The 27906-nt window shown below is 32.8% G+C and overlaps 2 protein-coding genes across 2 annotated transcripts; one reads left to right on the top strand and one right to left on the bottom strand.

Annotated features, from left to right (window-relative positions):
* The first annotated feature begins 2573 nt into the window (after positions 1–2573).
* Positions 2574–17523, top strand: LOC110605940 (ATP-dependent DNA helicase RecQ). The gene is made up of 20 exons (XM_021744631.2): positions 2574–2721; positions 2795–2907; positions 3026–3101; positions 3194–3336; positions 3904–3990; positions 5087–5170; positions 7677–7884; positions 8166–8251; positions 9876–10107; positions 10325–10448; positions 10556–10692; positions 11152–11260; positions 14237–14279; positions 14776–14947; positions 15175–15245; positions 15323–15416; positions 16246–16473; positions 16549–16758; positions 16860–17165; positions 17271–17523. The coding sequence occupies exons 1-20, from the start codon at positions 2704–2706 to the stop codon at positions 17394–17396; spliced, it is 2667 nt and encodes an 888-aa protein (XP_021600323.1). The 5' UTR covers positions 2574–2703; the 3' UTR covers positions 17397–17523.
* A 253-nt stretch (positions 17524–17776) lies between these two features.
* On the bottom strand, positions 17777–22759 carry LOC110606957 (calcium uniporter protein 6, mitochondrial). The gene is made up of 2 exons (XM_021745973.2): positions 21958–22759; positions 17777–18699 (listed from the first exon to the last, which is right to left on the bottom strand). The coding sequence occupies exons 1-2, from the start codon at positions 22492–22494 to the stop codon at positions 18214–18216; spliced, it is 1023 nt and encodes a 340-aa protein (XP_021601665.1). The 5' UTR covers positions 22495–22759; the 3' UTR covers positions 17777–18213.
* Positions 22760–27906: the final 5147 nt, after the last annotated feature.

Below are 27906 nucleotides of genomic sequence, written 5' to 3'. Positions count from 1 at the left end.
ATAACGGAATGCAATCTATTATATAATTAGTAACGGATTTAGTAACGAATTTAATCCGTTACTATTTGTTTAATAAAAAATTAATTTTTTATTTTTTAAAATTCCAAATTTTCTTTTTAAGTTAGTAACGGATATAATCCGTCACTAAATCCGTTACTGATTTGAAAATTAGTAACGGATTCTATAATCCGTTACTAAATTTTAGAAAATAAAATACCGCGCTTTTATTTTAAATTCTCACATTTTTATTTCTAATTTAGTAACTGAAAAAATATGTTCTTGAGTCCGTTACTAATCTAAAATTAGTAACGGATTAAGAAATCCGTCACTAAAATTTGGAGAATAATACCGCCTTTTTATTTTAGTTTGCCCGCATTTTTTTTTAAAATTTAGTAACAGATTTAATCAGTTACTAAATCCGTTACTAATCTAAAAATTAGTAACGGATTAAGAAATCCGTTACTAAAATTTGGAGAATAATACCGCCTTTTTATTTTAGTTCGCCCGCGTTTTTTTTTTAAAATTTAGTAACGAATTTAATCCGTTACTAATTCGCGTATTTATACACTCACCCATTTTATCTCCCTTCACTTCATTCATTTTCTTTCTCCCCATTTTATTTCCCTTCATTTCATTCATTTTCTTTCTCTTCTTCTCTCCTCATTTCTTCATTTCTCCCTTATCTTATTTTTTTTCTTAATTATTAACTCCATTTTTTTCATTTTCTTTCATTTCCTTCAATTTTCTTTCATTTCCTTCAATTTTCTCTTCAATTTCCTTTCATTATTAATCTTCCTTTTATCACTTGATTTTTGTTTTATTTTCTCTCATATTTTTTCTTTCATTTTCTTCTATTTTCTTTCATTTTCTCTTCCACTTTCTATCATTTTCCCTTCCTTTTTCTTTCATTATTCATTCATTTACTTTCTTTTCTCTCATATATATAATCTAACCTTTTTTTTTTACATTCTTTTATATATCTTCATTTTCTCTTTATTTTTCTTCATTTTTTTCTTCATCTTTCTCTCATTTTCTTTCTTTTTTCTATTTTTTCTTCCTTTTTTCTCATTTCCTTTAATTTTCCCTTTTTTCTTATTTGCTCTTCATTTTTATCATTATTTTCTTTTATTTTCTTTCTTTTATTTTTTTCTCTTTTATATCTCATTTTTTTCTATTCTCTCACATTTTTTTTTTTAAAATTTCTCATGTAATTTTATAATAATTTTCTCATAAAATTAATAAAATTTAAAATATTAAAGTTAATATTTAATATAAAATACAATGAAAAAATTAATAGTTTACCATAATTAAATTATTATCTAATGTAAAATATAATGAAATAAATTAATTCCATTTAAAAAAATGAAATAAATTAATAATTTAATATAATTTTTTAAATATTTTTTAAAATTAACAATAGATTTAATAACACAATATAAATTTAATATATTTTTTTATTTTATCAAATTAGTAACGGATTAATAACAGATTTCTATCTGTTACTAAATTTAGTAACAGATGCAATTTATTTATATATTTTTAATTTTTATTAAATTAGTAACAGATTTGAAATTCGTTACTAAATTTCATTACAAATCCGTTACTAAATCAGTAACGGATTGCTAATTGGTTACTATTGCATTAGCAACGAGGTTCATAGTAACGGATGTAAATCCGTTACTAAACTGGTTAGTAACGGATTTTTCATTGATTAGTAACGGAAAAATCCGTTACTAATCCGGAAAAATCTTGTAGTGTGAGTGTATGAATCTTAGGCTTATGAGTGTACGAGGTAGGTCTGCTGGTAGTTAGTTTCAACCCATTTCGTGGTTTTTATAAAATAATTTTTTTTATTTTAAATAAATTATTATATATCAATATTTAAATGTTAAATAAAAGTAGGGCTGGTCGTTGGTTTCAACCATTGTGTTATGTTCCGTGGTTTTTGTATGATAATTTTTTGTCTTAAACAAATTATTATATATCAAAATTTAAATGTTAAATAAAATTAGGGTGATAATTCAGTCGATTAGTTTAGTTTAAAATTAAATCGAATTGAATGAATTAAAAATTAAAAATTAAAATTAAAATTTTAGTATTTATAGAAAGTAAATCAAATCGATTTTGATTAGAAACTAATTAAATCAAATCGGTCTGATTTAATTTAATTCGATTTAATTTTACATCTTATTTTTAATATTTTAAAATTTAATTAAAATAATTTAATTTTAATTATAATTTAATATCTTTATATTATAAAAAATAATATATTATTATTTTGGTTCGATTCGATTTTTTTAATTTTTTATTAATCAAAATCGAATCGAACTGAAATAACTGAAATTTTTAAAATTAAAAATTGAATCAAACGAAATAAATAAAAAATTAAACTAAAATTTTAAATTAATTTATTTTAATAAATTTTTTCAATTTGAATAGAATGGTATCCGATCCTAAATAAAAGTATAAAACTAATGAAAATAAAATGAAATTGAAAATGTGAGGTCGACACGCCACAAGTTGAGCCCTAATTTGGGCATTAAGTAAAGGATCCATAGGCTTTGGCCCATGGCGACCAGTAGAGGAAAAAGAGCGGGAAATGGTTGTGGTGCAATGGGGTTCTTGACACTTCTTGTATCTTTCTCTTGCCTCTGAGACAGAGGCGACACAGAGTTGAAAGGACTCGTCTTTAGCGGAGAAGAAATGATATCCACTCTCAAGGTCTGAATCGAATCATATGATTTTGTTGAACAAAATGATTGATTTATGGATGGGTTTACTTGTTTGATCGCAGAAATTTTTTGGGTATTCTGAGTTTCGGCCATACCAGAAGGAGGTGATCGAGAAAATCCTTGAGAGAAGGGACTGTCTGGTTGTCATGGCCACTGGCAGTGGAAAGTCATTGTGGTAAAGCCCACTTTGCCTTTTTCCTTTTCTTGTTTGGTTGCCCAGAAAATTATTTTGCATTTTTTCTCACCCTCTCTCTTTCTCTCTGTTACCGTTTTATGTTTGTTACTGTTAACAGCTACCAGGTTCCTCCTTTGCTTGTGGAAAAGACTGCCATAGTCATAAGCCCTCTAATATCTTTGATGCAAGATCAGGTATTTTCTCTCCTATCTATGTGTGTGATTTACTTCCATTTGTTTACTTATTTTAATTTTTGAGATGGGACCTTTTGCCAATGCTTTACCAGGTGATGGCTTTGAAAGAAAGGGGAATCAAAGCTGAATATCTTGGAACTGGACAAAGCGATCATTCCGTCCATATTTTAGCTCAAAGTGGTCATTTTCATTTGTTGTTCATGACTCCAGAAAAGGCATGCTCGCTTGCTGTCAGGTATCATATTGTAGCCATTGCTTAATAAATGGTGTAATGCTGTTGATATAGAGATGCAGCTCGCTATCATGCATGCGATTTCATGTTTGATACATTTATTAGCATCTTATACATTACCATTTTTTGAATTCTTTTCAGCTAATATTTTTGCTTTCTTGCTTTCATTCCCTTATCATAAAAATCCCTTTGTGGATTGCAACACATGGGTTTATGAATTTAAAATCCCACAGTTTTTTTGTGGAATAAACATTATTTTCTTGGGTATTTATAAGCACTTTCTCTGCCTTTCTCATCATTATTTGTTTGCATATTTTTCCCTTGAAATGTTTAGATTTTTATCATCATTATGCGGAAAAGTTTAATGAATGCTGATGACTGTACATGTCTGAACTGCGAGATATTTATGGCTGGAAAGGAGGGGGCCCTACTTAGGTTCTGCTACTTAGGTTCTGCTACTTGAAAAGGATTGCACAATGTTTCCCCTCCCCCTCCCCCCACCCCCACTTTTCTTTTTTTATCCATCATCTTGAGATGAAATGCTGTTCTCATTTTCATTTATTTCTGTAGCTTCTGGTCAAAATTGCTGGAGGTGGGTATTTGTCTGCTTGCCGTTGATGAGGCACATTGCATATCAGAATGGGGCCATGATTTCAGGTAACTAAATGCTTTATTTTTATATTGTTTTTGAAACTGGTTTATTGCAGTCATATTTTCCAACTATCCAGATTCTTACCTTTGAAGAAAAAATTGAACACGGCCAATTTATTGTTTATGCATGCACGGTCCATTTATGCATGGGTTCGGGCAATTGACAAAGGAAAGAGCAAAATGGGCGTGGGGGCCCGGGGTGGTTGGGACTGTAATCCTAATTTGCAATGTCTAGGTAATCATTGTAAAGTCAGTTTGCCAAATTCAAAGGATGCTGATCTCAACGCATATTGTTATTCTTCATATTATTTTTCCTTAGCAAATGATCTAGCTTGAGGTGCCAGCCCAATGCAAGCAGCCAAGCATTTGCCAAAAATCTTCTAAGTTTATGTGCTTTAAGAGCTGCTACGATCACTCTGAGCTGCTGGAGGGCATTGTTAAAATAGAGTACCATTGGCCTGGATCAAGCCTCCAAGACTTGCTCTATGTAGACTACCAAATGACTATTCAATCTTTTATAGGGAACAACACCACCGGCCTAAGATACCCATGGTTCTAAAAAAACAGCTGTTATGTAACTTAACGGTTGTTATGTAATGGGTTTTTGAGGGTTCGTTATCCCATTATACAATGGCCCTCCAAGTTGCAAGCGTAAGAGTCTTTACGTAACGGTAATAACCATTACCAATAATTGAAATTCTTTTATATTCTTCCTCTCATTTTTATCAGTTTCTACACTCTTCTGTCAGCGCGTTACCATTACGTTATAGCTGTCATTGGCCTCTTTCAGTTACTCACGACTGCGGTTGCAGCCGCTCCGCGATTTAAAACCATGAAGATACCTTACTTTTCAGTTTAACATGCTGTTGTTTTGAGCTTAGCTACCATTTTCATAATGAAGTTTAAAAATGAATGTTTAAAAATCTTCATTAGGAACAAGATTCAAAGTGGCTTATGAGGATGATCTTATGTTTTGGATTTATGGGAATGAGATTCATAATGATATATATTTTATTTTGAATACATGTAACAATTACTTTTGTACTTCTTTTATGAATTCTTGATTTTGGGGGAAAAACCATATTTTCTTTTGGTTTCTCAGGGTGGAATACAAGCAATTAGACAAGTTACGCAATATTCTCGCTAATGTTCCATTTGTTGGCTTAACTGCAACTGCTACTCAAAAGTAACGACCTTTATTTTTGTAAACTGAGATTGTCATTTATTATTTACCTTTGTGCCTTTGGTTTATGAGAAAGGAAAAATTGGAGTATTATTATACACTGCTGCTACTTGACCTTTTTTTCCAAATTTATTGCATTTATGATATGTATGAATTTGCCTAATTCTTAACCACAATTTTCAAATAGAACACTTTAGGCTCCACAATTGTCCAAGCCCTAAATTTACTTTGAGTTCTCAATTTAGGGTCCATCCATATGGCATGCATCTTAGCTAATTGGCTTGCACATGAGACATTTTAGGTTTATTTATTTGTTTATTTCATTCATTTATGATTGATTTTACTGGTAAGTTGCTTATTTCTATTCATGGCAGTTGTTCTGTAATTTTTAACTAATGAATGGTACAAGCTATTTATTTTATTTTATTTTTTTGTAACAAAATAACTAAACGTAGATCACATATTACTCATATCAAAGTGTAATACATGAGAATGGATGAAAGGAGCAAATGAACCCCATTCAACCTCTTCAAACAAAGAAACAATGGCTCTAGCAAGAACACTAGCACACCAATCCACTGAATGTTTAACATAAATGCAACAAGAACCAAATAGCTTACAAAGAAGAGCTTTATAATCAAGAAAAATATTGCCAAAATAAGAAAAAGCATTTGCAAACCCATTAATGGCATATGGTACAGAAGATTAGAATCCGTTTTCTATATTCACCCTATGATAATTTTTTTCTCTTACGCCCTACAATGCCTCGTAGAAGGAGATTATTTTTGCCTTATCAACATTTAAGACACTAGCAAATGATTAGATATGTACAATCACACTAATTAATTTTTAAAATGTGACATGGCCTTCTTATCTTAAATTCAAGGTTACCTCTCTCCTTTTTAATCACGTTGACAACATGAAATAGTGGCAAACAAAAAGTTTTGAGGTTTAGGGCTATTTTATTAGAAATTATATATGAGACTAATTTAAAAAAAATGAATTTATACAAATTATGAGATTGGCTCAATTAGTACAACTATATGCAATTATGTTTATTGCTTGAAATTGAACTATTTATGCTTTGTGATGGCCATATTTTTCCCCTTTTTTTTTACGACTATTCACTTGGCCTTAACATTAGAATTACATGATGGCATCTTTTCTTTGGCTACATTGCTTATTTTGACTAGTTTCACTGGTTGATTTCTTTGTAGTATTTTGTGTTCTTGTTATGAAATTTTGGATATGTTTTCATTCAATTTGTTACTTCTTCTAAAAGAAATCTTTTCATTTCTCGCGTTGGACCTTGGGACATCCTTTCCTTCTTTATATATTTATTTATACATATTGTGATAAATATGTACTTCCATCATGAAGAAGGGTGCCAATGTCTTCTGCCTAGGCCTTACTAGTTTGTGCAATGTAATATGCTTTGCTCCTTTTGACAACTATGTCTCAAATGATCATCTTTGATTTCAATTATGGTTTTTTATGAACATGATTTGAAGACATAGGGAGTGTGTTTCTTCATTTTCAATTCCTTTTAGATATTAGGACATGAATGCTCCACCAAACCTTCCACATCTCAATGATATTAAGGAATAGGAAATGCATAAATATTAGCTTATTTTGAATCACTTTTTACGTTTGACCAATTTGAGCATAGTACTGCGAAGAAAGGTGCGCTGGCGGTTCATTAATGTGATAAATATCCACTCCCTCCCTCCCTCTCTCTTCAATATACCGCAAAATCTATCATGCATGGAGCCTACTTTTTTTGCATATAACTGGATGCATTCCCTTAATAGATTTAGAAGCATAACATGATACATCTAATAAAGAACAAGAATTGTCCTTATTATCACCCATTCTATTGTTGTTTGACCTCATTATTATCAATATACCTCTTTTTATCATCTTTATATTAATAAAAAATTTATGGAAAATGAATTATATATCATTTTATTTTAGTCGTAAATATTACAAGGTAGAATCATTACCTATGTTAATAGTGTTATTGCACTACTTTATTTTGTGTTTTCCTTTTAAGTATTTATGCCAAATGCTTGTAATTTTCAATGCTTGAATTGTTGTATTCATGTCACAAGTCATACACCAATCATTAATAAAGTGGGAAGTCCCATGGCATAGGTGTGACTGTTCATCTTTATATTGTATTGTAAATGAGAAAAAAATGGTAGAGAAAGGAAGGAACAAGAAAAATAACTATCACATTTATCTCTGTGATTGATAACCTTGCCTATTATACAAGAATTCGAGAATAGAAAAATTAACTTTACATGAATAATAACTATAAAGTAGGCTATGAAGTGGAAAATACTACAGAATCCACCTAAAATAGGAATAAACCTAACATAACACATAAATATAAACAGTCCCCTTCGGGATGGTGCATAGATGTTTTGCATGTCCCCTTCAGTAGTTGTTGAACGATATATTTTGGAACAATCGGTTAATGTTTTCTGTACATTATGCATACGTTCAGGGTTAGAACTGATGTCATCAATTCCCTGAGAATGAATGATCCTTATGTGGCCATTGGCTCATTTGACCGAGAAAATCTCTTCTATGGTGTCAAGCATTTCAATCGTGGTACTCTTTTTGTGAACGAGCTCGTGCAAGAAATCTCAAAATTTGCTGGGAATGGTGGGTCAACTATTATTTACTGCACAACAATAAAAGATGTTGAACAGGTTCTTTTTTCTTCTCATTTTCTAATTGCTATTTGTTTCCTTAGTTTGAAGTTAGTTTCTTTGCTTAGAAAAGGACATGCATACTTTTAAAAAATTCAAAAGTTAACTGTTTTCAACATCAAAAGCCCATTATTCTTATTGACATTATTTTTAATGATTCTATGACCATTACCACCCCCCTATGTGATGTGACCAGCATTCAAGGTCTTGTTAGAAACTGCGACAAAATATTGATTGACTAACTTTAACACATCCTCATGTCATCACAAAATATTTCCCAGATTTTCGAGTCGCTTCAGGAGGCAGGAATTAAGGCTGGAATGTACCATGGCAAAATGAGCAGTAAAGCTCGTGAGGAATCCCACAGGTTATCACCTCTAAGCCATGCATTCTTTTGGGTGCTTTTTGCCTAAAAAGGGTTTACAAAAAATTAATTCTTAAACCGTGGTAAAACTAATTTTAAAAAAAAAATTAAAAAGAAAGTACCGCCCTCGTAACTGAAAGAAAATAAAAAATATAAAAAAAAAATAAAAATTAATACCTTACCGCACTTCACAAGTGCGGTAAGGTATTATATATATATATATATATATATATATTAAAGTTAATTTACATTATAATCCTCAAAATTTAATAAAACTTACACTTTTTAAATAATAAATAATTTAGGCTTTAAATTTTTATTTTGTTAATAAAATATTTATTCTCTTAAATTTACTGTTACTCATAAAAAAGTAAATAAACTCTACACCCTTTTAATAGATATCAAGATATTTTATAGCAGATTTATATTAAATATTAACACTTAAATTTTTAAACACTAAATTTTTTTAGTTTCTAATTTATATTAAGATATTTATAAAAAAATTTTATTACATATTTTTTTTCATTATATGATCTGAACCCTTAACCTCTAAATTTACTAATTTTCAATTTATATCAAGATATTTTATTACAACTGGTAGATATATGAAATTAAAAAAAAAAAAAATACAAACACTTAAATTAAATTATTTATATTAACATGATAGAAAAATATTTAATGTAATACTGCTATAAAATGTGAAATAGCTTAGTTCCTAAAATTTTATTCTGTTAATAGAATAATTATTTCATTAAAATTCATTCTTCGAATAATTTAATCGTTTGAATTTCATTTTTTATAATAATTTAGTTCCTAAATTTAAAAAAATTATATGACTTTTATAAAATTAATTTATTACTTTAACAGAGTCAAACAAAATATTCAATATAAGATTGTAATAAAATATTTTGATATAAATTAAAAATTAGTAAATTTAGAGATTAAGTGTTTGGGTCTATATAGTGGGAGAAATATTTAATGCAAAATTATTATAAATATCTTAATATAAATTAGAAATTAGAGAATTTAGAGTTTAAAAATATAGGAGTCTATATAATAGAGAAAATATTTAATATAAGACTTACAAAATATCTTGATATATATTGAAAGAGTTTAGAGTTTATTTACTTTTTTATGAGTAAGAAAATAAATATTTTACTAACAAAATAAAAATTTAAAAACTAAATTGCTTATTATTTAAAAATTATGAATTAAGTTAACTTTTATTAAATTTAATGGATCATAATGCGAATTACTTTATTAAAATAATTTTGTTTTTTTTTTGGTTTTCTTTTAGTACCACACTTTACAAGCTACATTTTTTATTATTTATTTTAAATTCTACCGCACTTTTTAAGTGTTGTAAGCTTTACTGTACATTTTAAGTGCAGTAATTTCTACATTCACCCTAGTTGAGGAAATAATTTTTACAAGACCAAGGTTTAGGAATTAAATTATTTTTAAACCCTTATTAGGCAAAAAGCCCTTCTTTTGGAGTAATGGTCCTCCTTGTGATTAAAATTTTTTGTGTTTTTTATTAATATACTCTTTTCCTCCTTTCTTCCATTGACATCATATGAAGAATTGGTCTTTATATTCTTATGAGTTCTCTCTTTTGTTTCTGAAGGTCATTTGTAAGAGATGAACTGAATGTCATGGTTGCTACTATTGCTTTTGGGATGGGCATTGATAAGCCAAACATAAGGCAAGTGGTACATTATGGTTGTCCCAAGAGTCTACAGTCCTATTACCAGGAAAGTGGACGATGTGGAAGAGATGGTATAGCTTCTGTATGTTGGCTTTATTATACAGGAAGTGACTTTACGAAAGCTGACTTCTATTGTGGAGAACTGAAAACGGTAAGCAGTTTTGCTTCTCTTTAGAAACTAGTGGAATGATTGTTTTGGGTTATTAAAATGGTTTTGGTTATCGAAACTATTTCACTAATTTGTTCTCCAACCAAACATTTGAAAAGTTCTGTGCTGTTGATGTTCTTTTGTAAAAGCTGTTATTGTAATTCCTTTTTTTTCCCTTTCTTTTCTTTCTAGAATTAATTTTTACACTGCAATTTGCCAGGAAAATCAGCGAAGAGCTGTTGTGGAATCTTTGATGATTGCTCAGAAGTATTGTGTACTGGCAACTTGCAGAAGAAAGTTCTTGCTTGATTACTTTGGAGAACATGTTTCAGCTGACAATTGTGGTTTAACTCTTACTTGAACACATTATTGTGATTTAATTTGTTATTTCTTTTAGACTTCTACCTCTTGTTTTGGTTATCAATTTAGTTGATCTGCGTTCTTTTTGCAGGAAATTGTGATAACTGCAGGGTGTCAAAGAGGGAACGTGACCTGTCAAGGGAAGCGTTTCTTTTGATGGCTTGTATTCAGTCATGCAGGGGTAAATGGGGACTCAATATGCCTATAGACGTTCTTCGTGGCTCAAAAGTAATTATATTATTGAGAATAGTTAGTACTTTTTATGATTATTTGTCATAAGAAAATAGATTAGCTTGATATTAAATGCATGCTCTTCCTTTCCTTTTCTATTTTTTTAATGGTTTAAAAGTAGCCCATATATTTCCTTTGTTCCCTACATTCAATTTCAAGCCTGGTCAAGGAAAAATAAGAAAGAAAGCATTTTTACTAAGGCCAATGTTAGACTGATTATGTTGCTTTTTCATGATGGTGGATAGGGAAGGGAAAGATTAAAGTTGCTGCCTCGGTGATATGAAAAGAACTCATAAAATTGTTGTAGAGAAAATTGTTAACTTGCTCATAAATGTTTGGAATTCAAAATTTTGTTTGAATCTATTAAGTTTAGTTTAAGCAATCATTCTTTTTTAATCTATCTTTTTAATTCTTACATGGATGTTTGTGGATGTGGTCTTTCAATGCGTATTGTAGGCAAAAAGAATTCTTGATATGCATTTTGACAAGCTTCCACTTCATGGACTTGGGAAAAGCTACTTGTCAAATTGGTGGAAATCATTGGCTTATCAATTGATCTCCCATGGTATCTTAAGTGATTTATTTGAAAATTCAGTTATAATCATTCTGAGTTAAATACTTGTCATCATCAATGGTTGCCTGGTAGTATGAACTCTTTGTTATACGAGTTGAGCCAATAATTACGGTTTGGTGTACCAACTATTGTCTTCTTGTATTTTATGAAGCCTTGTTGTGGCACAGGATCTCGAGAAATGTTTTCTTTTATGTGCTGGTTTCTGCTTTTCTCGTGTTTTTTAAGCCATGTCTTGAATTTAGTTTTCCTCATTTAAGTTTTCTTAAGTTTGAGAATATCTAAATGTTTTTTTTTGGGGGTTAGGAAGGAGTGTTTTGTGTAGATTTCTGACAGACGGAGAGGTGATTTAACTTGTTATGCCCTTAATTATGCTATTTACAGATTATATACCATAACTTAAATTGACATAGTTTAAAAAATTGATAAAGTACTAGCAGGACTACAAATTATCTGAGTGTTTTGTGACAACAGTTTATGATACAGAAAGCATGGAAGCTAATATGATTGGATCAGTTTATCATAGTCTATTCACTTTATAAGACTCAACTGCAAATCCAATAGTGTTGGTATTTTGGATACTGCATTGAAGATGATAGATGGAGATATATAAGTCAACAAAGAAAGGATATAATTAATATGAAAAAGGATGTTGAAGATTAACGGTTTAATGCAATTATTAGATGTGAATTTCATGATTTCAATCCATTAGTTAGCTCCTTAATTTGATTTTTCTTTAGTAATATTTGCTTCTACATTGTGTTATGAAACCAGGTTCTTGCTTACAGAAAAGAACAGAAATTAGGGAGGAGATAGAGAAAGAAAGGAGAGAAGGAATAGAAGAGAGAAAAGAAGGAATTCTGCATTTGTTATTAACTTTTGGCATATCCTGATACGAGTACAACTCTCCTTTTTATACTAATTCCTACTTGTTAGTTGTAACAGAATAACCACTCTGCCACTACAGTCAGCTCATCCCCTATTCATAACATTCCCCACCTCTTGAAACCATTATTGTCCTCAAGAATGAGTAAAGGAACTGACCATGCTTCTGAAATCTGACCCACTGCCCCTATTAATGAATAGAAAACTTGGAAAGAGAGGCAGTATATCACTCTTCTTGCTACTTTTTTTTTTCATTTAATGCAGAAATCCTCCCTCGGCAAAATGGCATTTTCTTCTGCTTCCTCCACATTTCAAATGCATTCTCTTTGAGTGTTGTATGCCTAGATGACCAGAACTCCAATATACTATTCCCAAAATTTCAAAGACTCTTTTGTACGCCCATCTTCTTCCCAAACTTTTGCATCTCCTTGATTTGAAATATTCCCAACAAAAATAGCATTCTTGTTTTCAAATGCTACAACAATTTCAACATCAAAAAGACTAACTTCAAGACCATTTTCAGTAACAAAACAAAACCCAATTTCTTTCCTTGGAGAAGACCCCTTCTTCAAAGTGTTACAGTCAGCAAGACCCACCCCCTTCCCATGTTTTCTTCTGAAATGTTCCCAAGCTCCAACTCTTGAGATTTTGAATCTACAAAAGAAACTTCAGAAAAATCCTCATTCTCAAAACCCTGGTTATTCTTATTATTTTTACCATTGACATCAGTAGGTTCTTTGCCCTCTAAAGTAACTGATTCAAGTTTAGGCAATATTTTATAAATTCCATCAGAATTAGAAGGGTTTCCCAAACTACCTTGATGCATCGAGTTAGGGCTAAATAATTCCTTAGGAGTGTGTAACAGCCCTTTGCTCTCACGTCCTCTGTCTTCCATTCCTTTATTTTCTTCTTTAGGCATTTCTTTTTCACTGCTACAGATTCCCTTATCCTCATCCCCCTTCATAATATTTATAAAGGCATGCAATTCCTTCCGTAATGCATTTTGTTGTTTGGTGTACTGCCTCAATTTCTCCTCTAGTCCATTCATACGTTCTCTGAGTCGCTTGGCATTCTTCTGCTCGTTTTCTTTGAAACTCTTTATTTGTTCCTCCAATTTTGCTGCCCTTTTCATCACTGTTCTAGCCATAATTCCACTAATTCAAATTTCAAGAAAATAATGGAAGGATTTCAAGAAATGAAGTATAAAGTTGAACAAGAAAAGAGGGCTTCTAGAATTGAAGAGACAAACCCTGATTCCTAGGTTCTTGGAAAGGGAAAATCAGAAACAGGAAAATATAAGGATAAAGAATCAGAATTTCAGGAAAGAGAGAAAGAAGGAAAGAGTATTTTGCAGAACAGAAATACAGAATCGTTATTTTAGGGATTTTTCTTTTTTTTTGAAACTTTCAATTTGTCAAAAAGGGGGAAAAACCAAATTTGAGGGTTCTTGGAGAAGGAAGAAAAAATAGAAAAAGAAATCTGGATTTCAAGAAAGAAAGAAAGAAGGAGATCAGATTCTGTGAGGAAGAAAGAAAGAAGACCAAAGATACAGAAAAGAAGAGAAACAGAAAGGGAAGAAATTTCCTAGAAGGAAGGAAAGAGTTAGAGGGAGAGAAGGAAGAAGAAAAAGAGAGAGTAGGAGAAAGAAAGCTTAGAAAGGCGAGGAATAGAAAGAGAGGAATAGAAGGAAGAAGAAGAGAAGAAAACCTGGAATTTAGGCCTCCAAATTGTTGGCTCTGATACCATCTGCTATGAAATGAGGCTCTTGCTTACAGAAAAGAACAGAAATCAGGGAGGAGATAGAGAAAGAAAGGAGAGAAGGAATAGAATAATAGATAATAGAAGGAATTCTGCATTTGTTATAAACTTTTGGTATATTTTGATACGAGTACAACTCTCCTATTTGTACGAATTCCTACTTGTTAGTTGTAACAGAATAACCACTCTGCCATTACAGTCAGCTCATCCCTATTCAGTCTACTCATCCCCTATTCATAACACATTGATAATAATTGTGCCCTCCATTAATAATCTTTTGTTGATGAAATTATGATAATCTTTTTGTTCAATGTTGAGTCAATGCAGGTTATCTGGTGGAGACTATTGATGATATATACAAATTTGTAAGGTAACTGTTTTTTCATTTTCTTGAATCTAGTGTGCAATTTACCAATGAGAAGATTTCCATATTGCCTTTTTGTTTCTCTTTTCCCTCATTTATATTATGTTATTGAAGAACCATAATCTAGAAGCCTAAGCTATTAGGAAGGGCCAAGATAGGTTTTGATCTCTTCCCAAGCAGCTATTGAAAGTTCATCAGACTTGCAAGTGTTGGCTAGCGCTAGAACACTATCATTTGTACTGAACTGTTATTGCTAGGAAGTAGAAGCTCACGCTGAAATATAATTATGAAAGCATCTCATGATTTGAAGGATGAGCCTGTGAGAAACTGATGCTGGGTTACCATATTAAAATCACTCAGCCTGAAAGTTTAAGCTAATACTAAAGACCCAAGAGGATGTTTTCATCTATATTTTGCATCATAAGCAATTAGTTGGGATTTGGGAAATGTCATTTGTAAGTTCTCCATGATGACTGATCCAATCATGTTCCTTTATGCGTAGTGTTGGTAAGAAAGGAGAACAATTTCTTAGCACTGCCAGGCCTGATTATCAACCACCACTAGTTTTGCCATTGACTAGTGAAATGGTTGATGGTGACGAACATCAAAGTGCAACAGGCAGAGTTGGAGAATTCAAGAATTTTTTGACTTTGGAATCTGAAGGTTTTTCAGAGGTTGGTAACGAAAGTGTTATTTTTATACATCTTTCTTCTATTCCACCTGAAATCATTTAGCAGAGTTCAGTGAACCACTGCTAAATAATTCAACTTGAAACAATCTAACTGATGCATGAGAAAGCAGGTTGCATTTTGTTTCACAAGTCCTTTTTGGTTCTCCAACCGGGGATTCTCTCTTTCACTACTTTATATCTTTCCCTTTGTGCATTTTTCTATTGTTTAAGGCTGAGGTACAACTCTATCACATGCTTTTGGAAGAGAGGATTAAGCTTGCAAGAATCATCGGGACTGCTCCGTATGTCTATACTTCCTACAAGCAGTTCACTTAACATAGAATATACCATGTACACCTGTTGAATCTTCTTTTTGCAGATATGCTGTATGTGGTGATCAAACAATAAAAAGAATTGCCTTGACAAGGCCATCAACGAAAGCTAGGTTAGCAAATATTGATGGTGTTAACCAGGTATGCTTTACCATTGGGATATTATGATACCTAGTACAGTTAATTTATCTGCTAAATGTAGCATTGCCCGCTTGCTTAGAATTTGTATCATTATACCAATGCTTTTACCAGAAATATGATTTCTACTTTTACTAATTTTGTTGACCTCTTCTTACTTATATTTGGAGAATTATTCTTTCAACTCTTACTACTGCTGAATATGTTAATCATTTGGATTAGTGCTTGTATAAGAATGCTAATTGTCATTTTCATTTTAGGTATTGCTACTTCTACTTTCTGAAAACAGAGATAGAACTGAATTCATTACTATGCATCTCTTTCTGTATTTGCAATCTACCTTCATTTGTGAATGTAATTCAGATTTGAATAATTTATGTTTGATTATATAGATTATATGCTGAACAGTTGGATGCCAAAGTGTTGGGTGATTGTTGGAAAATAGGGAGTTGGGGAATCTTTCTAAAAGGGCAAAGGAGTTATTTCAGGGCCATGTTGTAGTAGGATGCAACTAGTTGGTGCATATCAATTGTGTGATCATACAACTCACCATGAAGCATCTGCCTGTATTATATGTTGGTTATTAGTTATTTCTAGCATAAAATGTTATCATAAAATGACTACAATAAATTGCAGCGTGTTTATAATGTTTCTATGCGGAACATTTTTTTTTTTTTTATTCCCCTTTTAATTAAGAATTTTAGAGAATCAAACCTCTTAAGTTCAAAAGAAATTAGGGGGGAGGGGGGGAGCAAGAAAGAAACTTTGGTTTTTCTCTCATGATTTAGCATGTATTTTACAAGGGTAGATATAAAATTTGATAATTTTGCAGCATCTTCTTGTGAGGCATGGAGATCATCTACTTCAAACAGTTAGACATCTTTCACAAAAATTAAACCTTTCCTTGGATGGCGAAGCATGCGTACAGAGTCTACAGACTGCTAATGCCCGAAAGATGCATCCAATTACAATACCGAACCAGCAGAGAAAATTGTCATCAGCTAAATTGGAAGCATGGAAAATGTGGCGTGAAGATGGTCTATCAATTCAAAGAATTGCTGTATGTCTTCATAAATTCTAGAACATGATATCTGCATTTTAACCATTTTTTGATCATTACAATTTCTATCTGTAGAATTTCCCTGGTAGATCAGCTTCTATAAAAGAACAAACTGTCTCTGAATATCTTCTGGATGCTTCCCAAGAAGGTTTTGAGATTGACTGGATCAGATTTTGTCGTGAGATTGGGCTGACTAGGGAAATTGTCGTAGATATTCAAGGTGCCATCAGTAAGGTTGGCTCTAGAGACAAGTTGAAACCCATTAAAAATGAATTACCTGAACATGTAAGCTGATGTGTCAATTCTTCTTTCTATGTGTCATTATTCATGCTGATCGCTCGGCTGGATCACAAGTATAACTGAAAAGATCTTGCTAATGATGTCAGATAAGTTATACACACATCAAGACTTGTCTGCAAATGGAAAGCTGTGGGACGTCTCTAGAAGCAGTACCACCTAGCCACCTGAGTGTGTCAAACGTTGGTGAGCTTAAGAGACAAGTGTCTGATAATAGTAAAGAGACGGCCTTTCTTACCGTCGCAAGGATGCAAGAAAAGGAGGTACATCCTGTGCCTGATGATCTGTATTCCCCAGGTAAACGTCAAAAAATTAATGGAAATGAAGAAAGTTCCACTGATTTAGAGGCAACAGAGGATTCCATGTTAAACTGGCTCAAGACGTATGAAGAAGGGGTGAGTAAAAGCAGAGCCCAACCCTCTGCATTAATATATAAACAGCTTTGCTCAGTTCAATCTATTCTCTTTTTTCATTTATGTAGCATTGCATTTGTGTTGCAGGTTTCGCTGTCTGATATCTTGGAACACTTCAAAGGGTCCAATAGGGAATCTGTGATTGATCTGCTGAGTACCCTTGAAAGTGACTTCATGATATTTAAAAAGAATGATCTGTACAGGCTTTTGTGATGAGAAATTTCATTAAATTTGCTAGGCATGATTTTTTTTATTTTTAGTCCATACAGAGTTTGAACAACTGAATTTGGCGTGTAATCAAAGGGTTAGCAACTGCCAATGACATTTTCTCTTACCTGAACCGTTTTCACCAAGGTAACGTTTAGAACAAGAGTTTGTTGATTTTTAGTATAATTATTATTAAAGGTGTACAAATCAGTACCGTCATTAGTTAAATTTGTTCTGTTATTTATTAAAATGTTTTATCTTTATATTTTTTCCAAGTATTTTACTTTGAAAGATATGGATTAGTTAATATAAATTTATTAAAAAAATTACAAATTCTACTGCATAATCCATTAAATAAAAATACAAAGAAAAAAAATGATCATTCATACCACTATGCGAAAAATTTTAAATAAAATATAAATTCTTTCGTAAAATGTAATTTGTTTCTGAAACAAAATAATCATACCTTATTTTGAGAAGCGATTACAAAAGCCGCAAAACTAAGCAAAATCTCGACATCAGACTATTCATCACGATCATGAAGCAACGGTTACATGGCTTTGAGCTTAATGCTTGAAAGTCGGAAGGGTATTGTTACCACAAAGTACAGCATAAAATCCAGGTCCATAATCCTGGTATGTGTCCTAGTTTCTTGGGACTTAGGATGGAAGAATTCATGTAATGAAAAATTGAAAGGTGAAATCTGTAAGCCAGCAAGAAAAGAATTTCCTCATGGCCTACACCAAAATAGGTGGGATTAGATGGCCAATAAATAAAAATTCCAACCAAGATCGAGGAAGATGACAGCAGAGAAAAAAAATAATTAGTCCTTATGGATGGCATCCTCCAATTCGACTTCCAACCCAGCACGATTTTTAAGAGAGGCAGTGGCATCTAGAGGTGTCCTGCATTTCTTTTGCAATTCCCTGAACCTCTCAACATCAAACTTATGCTTCTTGAACAATTTCCTCTGCCTTGAGAGAAACAGCCTCTTCATCAAGTCTTGGTAAGTTGGATCTCTTGAAGTGAACAAGAAGTAAGCATAGCCTATAATTAAACCAGTGGTAGTGGCAAAAAATCCAATAGGTTCCATTACATCCCATGAAAATTCCCAGAATGTTAGTCGAAAAAATAGCCCAACCTGCAACAAACCTAGACCAAGCCCACACCAGAGAATGCGCCGGACTTGCTTATGTGCAAGTATGTCAATATCTTCCTTCCTCTCCTGCAGTGTCTTTAGCTCAGTCCTCACAGGATCATCTTCATGAGTCAGGGCAAGAGGCATCGCTCTTTTAACCAGCTCTACCACCTGAAAACATAAATATAACAAGAGGCCATAATCAATCCATAATGAAGATGGTTGATAATGAGCGAAATCTATAAAAAGAAAAGGAAAGCTAGAGGCAAGTATAGAAGTTTTGGGTCTTATTCAAATCCTAAAAACACATCTTTTCCAAACTGATAATCACAGATACTATCTGGCCCTTGTAGTTAAAAGTTACAAGTGAAGCCCGAAGCTAACGATTATGCCTTCAGGCTGATACAAGTTGAGTATAGAGAAACCAATAGGCATCAAATTTGGTTATTGTTTTTTTTTCTGCACATAACACACAGCACTCAGTAGCCCTTTGATCTGCTTGGCAGGATATAAAAGCCAAAAAGCTCAAACATTATACATGTAAGGCTACTAATTCAAGCATGATAACATACTGAGGCATGAAGTATACATTGAACTAAGCAGAGATTTATTAAGCCAATTGCAGCCAATAAAACACGAGTCAAATGGTCTGTCAAGGGGAATGAATTATTCAGACACTTTGTTGTAGATAATTCATCACGTTGTCAGGGGATATTTCGAATTTGTCCCTAATACAATACCCTGATATGATTAGGTGCTACAGCAATGATTCAAATTAAGTCTCATTGCAAAAAGTTCTTATTAGCAGCTTAAATTAATGCTTAGTTATCCATGAAATAATAGAAGATCCTAAAATAATGACAACTGGTCAAAAAGCATAAATAAGTCTGACAAGGCCAACAAGACAAATTATACTCAGAAATGACCCTTGTATTCAACACCCAATTCACCATGAGATGGTGGTTTGGTCAAATGGACGGCTATAAGGTGTCCCACCAGAAAACTAGCTTGTCCCAGAAAGCAGAGTAGATATTGTTTCCTAACAGCAAACTTAAATGCATAGAACGTGTTAGAGGATAACAACTCTTATAAGACCTTTTCTTTCCCAAACAGGGGAAAGCAGAAGTGCAGAACACAGTGAATTCTCACTTTCTCAGTCAGCCTTTTAAGGGGATTTCTTAGCTAAACTGTATGCTATATAGACAATCAATTTGCTAAATGAAATCCAATGACAGAAAATAATCCAATCAAGATTTTCCTTTTTCTTTTTTGGCTTGAGAATTTAACCGACCATATTTGATCCAATCAAGGAAATTTTCCCAACCCTGGTTTAAGAAGTTCTACATCCTTACATGGCCATCAAATGCATTCACCCTGAATTAGTTTAAAATTGAAAGCTGAGTAAGAGTTTTCATAAATGCAGGTACTCAAGATGTAAAGGTGAAGTTGCTGACATCTTGATAACATCAAAGAGTTAGCAACATTGGTCTATAAACATAATTTCGTTGAACAAAAATCCAAAAGTATTATCCAGTCAAAGATTAAAGAGAAAATCCAGGGACTACTCTCAATAGACAGACAGTGAAACTCTTAAACAAGAGCTTGTCGTATATATGGCAGTAGAATCCAACTCTCCCAAACAGTCATTAAAGGAGCCAGAAAAAATAATTCTCTGCAGACAAGTGAACTGACTTCAATTGACAGATCAACCTCTTCTGCATAAACTAATTTCTTCTGTGAATTCATATGCTTTTTCCTAAACCCTTTTAGACATTCTAATCAAATATAATTAATATATATTTCACAGACTAAGTTGCGTAAGGAAAATATATTATTCTTGATGACATGTGGCTGCTCATTATCAACTAAAGCTTTCACCTGTCAAGGCTATTTAGAGCATCAATAAAGCAAATTTATATATAAATTGTGCATTCTCAAACCAATTACACGATAAATATACTCCGTAATGAGTGAAAATTAACCAACATGTGATGACCCATTTTTTGTTTATCCTTTAGATGCCGAGGAGCTCTGATTCTATTGATACAATTGTTCACACAATGAACAAATGAAAATCTAACTCACATAAACATCCTAAATCAATAGAATCCTAAAGTTCCTAATTTTTACAATGAAAATTTAAATCAACATAATTCCTAAATTGAATCTTCCTTGACTTCCTTCGCTGCATTAATATGTTTTCATACATTTGAGGGGGGTCTCTGCATCTAAATATGGAAGACAATAAAACACAATAAATCCATTATACATGGTTGGGCATGGTAACATGACCAGAATCCATTAATATAATTAGATTTAAAAAGAAATAAGAACCAGTGATGCATGACAAGTTTGGTCACACTTGTTCTATATGTGAAATTCATCTGGTTAAACCAGCTTTGTTGAGAGCTTCAATAAACTAAATGCCTGAACATTCATTGTGATTCCAGCATAAAATACAGCAAACGTCAAATTCAACAACACAAGAAGTCTTATCCAATAACTAGACAATAAAAAAGAAAAAATGAAAGAATAAACCAGGTTTCTCAATCCAGCAATATCAACTTGTCAGCAAGGACTAAACGATGTTATGATATTTGGCTATTCTGGAATAAAAGGAAAGGCAAAATTAATTAAAAGTTGAAGCAAGATTCTCCAATCTGTCTCCTCTTTCCCATTCCAGTGGAAAAAGAAAGAATATATCTTCTTTCTGATGTCAGTTCCGTGAGCCATTATGTGGGTCTATCCAAAACCAAGAAAAATATAAGCCAGTGCGGCCTATTCTCAAACCAACTGTTGTTCCTATGCTTAGTCCACAAAGTTTGGATTTAGGAAGCAAGTGGGTGAATGAACATTGGTGGTACCAAAGAAAACTAAAAGAAAAGCATATTCTTCAATAAAATAGGAGAAATCGTTAGAAAGATATTGACAAGAAGAGAACTTGGCAGAAGCATTTGTGAGAAGATCAGGCAAAATGAATTGAAATTAATGAAGAAAACATGTATGAAACAGATGATGCTCAAGTAGGAACCTTTTTCAGTTCACCGAAATACCAAGTTCCTTGCCATATATAGTATCAGGTAATATTATGAGGGTATATTTCAGATTAAGCAAAAACGCAAATTTAATGAAGATCCATGTAAAGGGGGGGGGGGGGGGGGGGGGGAGAGAATCTACTTTACTGATCTCGTAATTATTCTAATCAATAATCTAGTTTTAACTCTATTGAAAGTCCCATGACAAACATGAATAAAGCAATAGAGAAAAAGGCCCGTGAGTATCCAAAGATACCCAACAACATCAAATGAAAATGAAAGGAAAACATGAAAGGAATATCAAAAGGGGATGTGTCCCAAAACTTTGCCCACAGCTTGCACTCTGAAGTCGAAGCAAAATAAGCATACCTTGAAAGAAAGAAGAGAAGGGTACCTTATCAGGATGAAGATAGACCTTGTCCCGGAAGAGAAGGACAACGCCGGCATCATCAAGGACTCGAGCAAACTCAACGGCCTCATCTTGAGATCTGGCAATGCCCATGCTCTGGCAAGCCTGCAAGAGCTCAGAATAAGGGATAACCTCCTTACCCTCCATCCCTAACTTCAGCTTTAATGCCTCCACATTCACCAGCCTCATCAATCGCTTCACCTCCGCGCAAGTCACATTATCAGGGCCATTATTACCACCGCCACCGCCGCCACCACCACCACCTCCTCCTTCCTTGCTGTTATCGCTGCGATCACCAGCATCAGTATTAAAGAACTTCGACGGCGATGATGTTGCTGGCAGTAACACGGTCTTTCTCCATAGCGCTATTTCCGTTGACCCTCCGCCGCATCCAACAGGTTTTTGGATTGGCGTCCATCCCATTCTCAACCATAGCGACGGCTGCGGGGAGTTCCTCCCACCCACAACTGCCGCTGATATGGTGTGCTTCAAAATTCCACTTGACCAGAATCTCCTCCACATTGTAATTGATTTGGGTAGCAAACATTAAAAACGAATTAGAACCCTTATAAATCAAAGATGAGAAATCACATTAGAAAATGTGTAATTGCCATTAGAAAAGGGATTAATCTCTGAAATTCTGGCTCTGGCTCTGGTTCTCGCTCTCCCCATTGAAGGATGGATTACATCTAGAATTTGAACAAGTGTCCCAATAACTATCTTAAAGACAGGCGTTTTCTTTGGACCCCCACAAAATTATCCCGTCCAAGTCTTACTACGCGGTCCGAGTTTGAAACTCCCATCACTCTTTTTTTTTTTTAATTATTTTCATGATGAACCGTCCAAATACAGCCATACAGATACAGCCCAACTCCCAAGGCCTAATGACGCAGAATTTTTTCATTTTTTTAAAAGATAGGTGATTTCATTATAAGTCTAAAGGTTTTGTGGCCTAAACTCAATAAGAAAAATAAAGTCTATAGCCCAATAAAGAAAATCTTAGATCCAATAGAAGCAAAGTGATGTTGCTGCCACCACTACCATCTCATCACCACTGCCATCAAAGGGTATTGTCTTCCTCTGTTACCACTACTGAAGAAAGAAACTAAATGAAAAATAAGACAAATTAGAGAAAAGATAGGTAAATTTCAGTACAAATCTATAAATTTTTCAGAGAAAGCCACAGAGTTTAAAAGAAGATCTTACTCTTCATCTTTCATCACAATTAAAATACATATGAAACATGTAAAGAAGAGGATCCGTTCAAGATCAATAGGTTTAATAAAACCAGCGAGATAGACACATTCAAACTCCAGAATCACCATTTGAGAGGATAGTGACTAGCTGGGGCGGAGGGACGGTACGGTAACGGGGCACGTGCCGTACCGGCGACTGAAAAATGCTTTGAAGAGGGATGAAGGTGCCGCAGCGGCGCAGCGGTGCAGTCGCGCTAAGTCAGTAGTGTCCTACCAAAGGGAAGCTATTGGCTCCGCCATTGGTGACTAGCGCTCCTACCACTGATTTGTGTAGAGCCATCAAGGCAAAAACATTGATTTTTTCAAAAAGTTAAAGAAAAAATATCAATCAAATAGAAATAATTTTCACATTTATCGAAAATCAAGGAAAATGTCAATCAAATAAAAATAATTTTCACATTTCTTGAAAATTTTAAATTCTCTGCCTCTGGTCAAACAAGATCTTAAATCATTTATACTCTTTTTTTTTTTTTTTAATTTACTGTCTTTTTATCACGATTCTTATAGAAGAAAGAAGAAATAAAGAGATAAAAAAAAATTGATGAATTGTAATAATCGTAAATGCAATGATAAAAGTAATTATAATATATGTGATTAAATAGCAATTCAATATAAAATACTAACCACAAAATGGATAAAATGATTTAAATTTATAATAAAAGTAAATTTGAGGGTTTAAATAGTTAATTTTTAAAATTTTAGGGACTAAATAATTATTAGTGATAAAATTAAGAGATAAATGATAAATTTCTTCAAAGTATTTTCACTTTTAGAGCTTTGAGATTAAGGGAAGACCATATTCAAATTTAACTACAAATTTTGTGAATATCAAGTTTAAGTAAATATATAAAATGCAAAATTTCATATAAAATTTAATAAATAATAAATATAAAAATAAAATTTTAATAAAGTCTTTTATTAAATAAAATTATATGCTTTATATTAAAAATGAACTTCAAAGTAAAAAAGAAATTATGTTTGTTGTAGTAATTAGACCTCTTATTTTTTTATTTTAATCAAGTTTGGATCATGTGTAATGAAGAACTTTCATCACTACGGCTCAAAAGTTAACTACAATTTATTTATTGATTTAAATGGAAAAATTAAAATAGTGTGTTGAAATTATATATAATACATAAAATTTTGTATTGAGATCATCAATATGACATTTTTTAATGTAAAATTTACACAAATCAAATAATTAGCAAGAAATTTCTAGTGACAATTGCCCAAGTTCATAATTTTTACAAGTTATACAAATATTAATAACTGATTTATTCAGTTAATATAATTTTAAAATTTAAATTTTTTATAGTATTAGAGAATTAATATTTAAATTTAAAAATCAAATCCGTTGAATTAATATAAACTATTTTTTTTTTATAAAAAAAAGTGTAAAGCCAAGAAACATGAAAGACCAATTAGATAGGGACAATTCAGGGTATAGAGAGCTCGATCATATTTCAAATCATGAGATCAACAACATATTCAGGTGGATTAGGTATATATTCTATCAATAAAGAATTATTATACACGACATTTGCAGGTTTATTTGCCACCTTATTTCCTTCGATATAATAATAGTGCAATAGAATGTTCTAAGGTCGATTAAGCAACTAACGACACTAGATAAAAAGACCTAAATAACAAAATTTTTTTTAGAATATTCATTCAAAATTAAATTCGATGTACACTCCTATATCCATAAATCCAACCTAATTCCAAGCCACAAAGAAATGCATTAAGCTAAGTCTGCATTGAATTATAAATTTCCAGTCATACCATAAAACCTTCCAACTAAAATCCTCTGTTATCACTCAATACCTCACCTCCACTGTCATATTTTGGATTACCTTTAGTAGCTCCATCTGTATTTAATTTCACATATCCCGGCTTACAAACCTTGACCAATACGATGTCCTATCAGCATCACAAGAAGGGGATGTAGTCCAAATAGCTTCATTAATGCAAATATAGGCTCTCAACTGTTGCAACTTACGATGAACCTGTAACTCAATACCCTTGAAAATAGCCTTATTGCACCATTGCCACAAAAACCACAATATAATACTCAAGATCTAAAGAGAACACATTGCAAAACCATCCCTAGGTACCAATTTTGAAGCATTGAGAAATATTTCTTCAAAATCTATATCATAAAATTTATTCAAAGTATCAGATTCTAACACTTTTTCTCAAACTTCACAAGCTTTACAACATTCTTTAAACAAATGAACTACATCCTCAATTGGTCAAGTACACAAAAAATAACGTGAATCAACAGTAAAACCATAGAGTAAGCTCTCCCCATTAGTCATAAGCTTACCTAGAAATAATAACCAAGGAAAAGATTGGATTTTTTGGGCAATACGTAATTGCCAAAAAAGTTTCCATATTTTATTAGGTGCAGCTCCTATTGGAGGGTTTTGCCTTAGAAATGTAGTTTTGACAAAACAAACAATCCTATAGATGTATTCTTCCAAGCTATTTGACCAAACGAGTTCATAGTCGAGTCCACAGTAACAACTTCTAGTTGTTTGCAAATCTAAACATGTAGACAAGGAGCAAAATTATGCTAAATCCAACCTGATTCAGTTCACATATGAGCCACTATGAAATCAATCAAAGTATTCGGGACTGTTGCAATAGTATGAAGGGCTAACGGGCAATTACCAATCCATGTGTCATTCCAAAAGCTCGTAAGATGTCCATTCCCAATCGATATAAAACATTCTTTTCGCAGCAAATATGCACTATCCACCAACCCTCTCCATAGAGTAGAAGCATATGATTTTGACAAAAGCATCTAGACTAGCAGTTCCTGCAAATTACTTACCCCTTACTATCTTTGGCTAGAAGGCATCCTCTTCCTTGAGAAGACGCTAACCAAGTTTCACCAGAAATGCCATATTCATCTCTCTATATGTACGAATGCCCAACCCAACATAATCCTCCGGTAGAGTTACTTGATGCCAGTTAACTAGGTGAACTCTCTTATTAGCCCATTGGTCTCCCCATATGAAATCCTAAATTTTCTTGTTAAATTCCTCACACACTGATTTGGGAAGATACATTGCTTGTATTAAATGATTAGGCAAAGCAGAGAGAATCGATTTTGCCATAATCACTCGACCAAAGAAAGACAACATATTGGATTTCCATCCTGCCAAATGAGAGTCAACCTTCTATAATAAAGGGTAGAAGAAAGCTTTAGTCATGCATCCTTCAATCATTAGAACTCCCAAGTACATACCAATTTCCTCTGTTCGATTCATGCCCGCCATAGAACAAATATCCTATTGTAAGGCAAAATCCATATTAGCTGAGAAAAAAATGGATGACTTATTAACATTAATATTTTCACTTGATGCAGTACTGAAAGTATTCAACTGCTATTTAATTACATGGTCCACAGAAGCTTTCGCAAAAAGTAATAAATCATTCGCAAAGAAAAGGTGTGAGACTGCTAGACCTTTGCGAGAAATCTTAGTGGGACACCAACCACCCAATTCTACAATCCACTTTATGCAATGACTCAACCTTTCCATCATGATGACAAATAAAGCAAGGGATAAAGGTCATCCTGACGAACCCCTCTTGTTGATATGAAACTGTCAGACACTAATCCATTCCATAACACTTTCATAGAATAAGCTTGAAGGCATGTACTGATCCGATCTAACTATGACTCAAGAAATTTAGCTTGTTGCAGAAAATGTAGCAAAAAATCCCATCGTAAACAATCGTAAGCTTTCTCCAAATCTATCTTCAAAATCATTCACCCTTGACCAGTATGCTTGTAATGCATACAATGGACTACCTCTTGAAGAACATCTTCATTATCATGTAATTGATGCCCAGGTACAAAACTGCTTTGGTTCCCAGAGATTAGGAAAGGAAGAATTTTTTGCATCCTATACGCTAATATCTTTGTAATGACCTTGAAACTCACATTGTGAAGGCTGATTGAGTGAAATTGGGTAATGGACTCTGGATGATCAATTTTTAGGATCAAAGTCACGAGAATATCTGCCAAATTTTCCTTCAAAACCCCATTATGAAAGAAATTAAGCATTTTTTAAATAATATGAGGGCCCATCGAAAGCCAAGATTTTTGGTAAAAATACGCTTGAAAACCATCCGGCGTGAGTGCTTTATAGAGATCTGTATCAAATACTACCTCTTTTACTTCCTCAGCAGTAAACGGTCGAAAGACATATCCCCTGACATTATCGAGAAGAAAAGGATAAGTGATTATATGTCTAATTACTATATTATTTTCATGCCCAGCTGTATACAATTGCTTATAGAAATTAAAGGCCATATCCAAGGAAATTGTTTGATCAAATCACCATTCACCATATTCATTTCGTAAACCGAAAACTTTCTTCTTAGCACCATTAATGATAGGAGAGGTATGATAGAAAGAGGTATTATGATTCCCCTCCCTTATCTATCATTCCCATGATTTCTGAAACCAGAGAATTTCTTCTTGATTTAATACCTCCTCTAAGTTACACAAAGCTTTGTCTCCAAGTACAACAATCCATTATGAGGAGAAAGCACTAACGTGGCTTGAACTCCCCTTAATCTTGCCAAGATATGTAACTTACGATGATAAAGGCATCCATAAATCTCCCATTTCCATACCCCAAGTCGAGAAGCCAGGTTATTGAGA

This window comes from Manihot esculenta, chromosome 18, assembly GCF_001659605.2.
Source record: "Manihot esculenta cultivar AM560-2 chromosome 18, M.esculenta_v8, whole genome shotgun sequence".
NCBI classification, from domain to species: Eukaryota; Viridiplantae; Streptophyta; class Magnoliopsida; order Malpighiales; family Euphorbiaceae; genus Manihot; species Manihot esculenta.
The sequence above is the reverse complement of the archived record's forward strand: the minus strand, read 5'-3'. Positions and strand labels throughout refer to the sequence as shown.

What these genes read in the sequence shown, in the direction of transcription:
- LOC110605940 (XM_021744631.2), top strand. An exon ending in GGCAGTGGAAAGTCATTGTG is followed by an intron (nt 2,908 to 3,025) that starts GTAAAGCCCACT and finishes TACTGTTAACAG; the next exon opens with CTACCAGGTTCCTCCTTTGC. An exon ending in ATATTGATGGTGTTAACCAG is followed by an intron (nt 15,417 to 16,245) that starts GTATGCTTTACC and finishes ATAATTTTGCAG; the next exon opens with CATCTTCTTGTGAGGCATGG.
- LOC110606957 (XM_021745973.2), bottom strand. Translation starts at nt 22,494, where the DNA reads ATGTGGAGGAGATTCTGGTCAAGTGGAATTTTGAAGCACACCATATCA. An exon ending in TCTATCTTCATCCTGATAAG is followed by an intron (nt 18,700 to 21,957) that starts GTACCCTTCTCT and finishes TTATGTTTTCAG; the next exon opens with GTGGTAGAGCTGGTTAAAAG.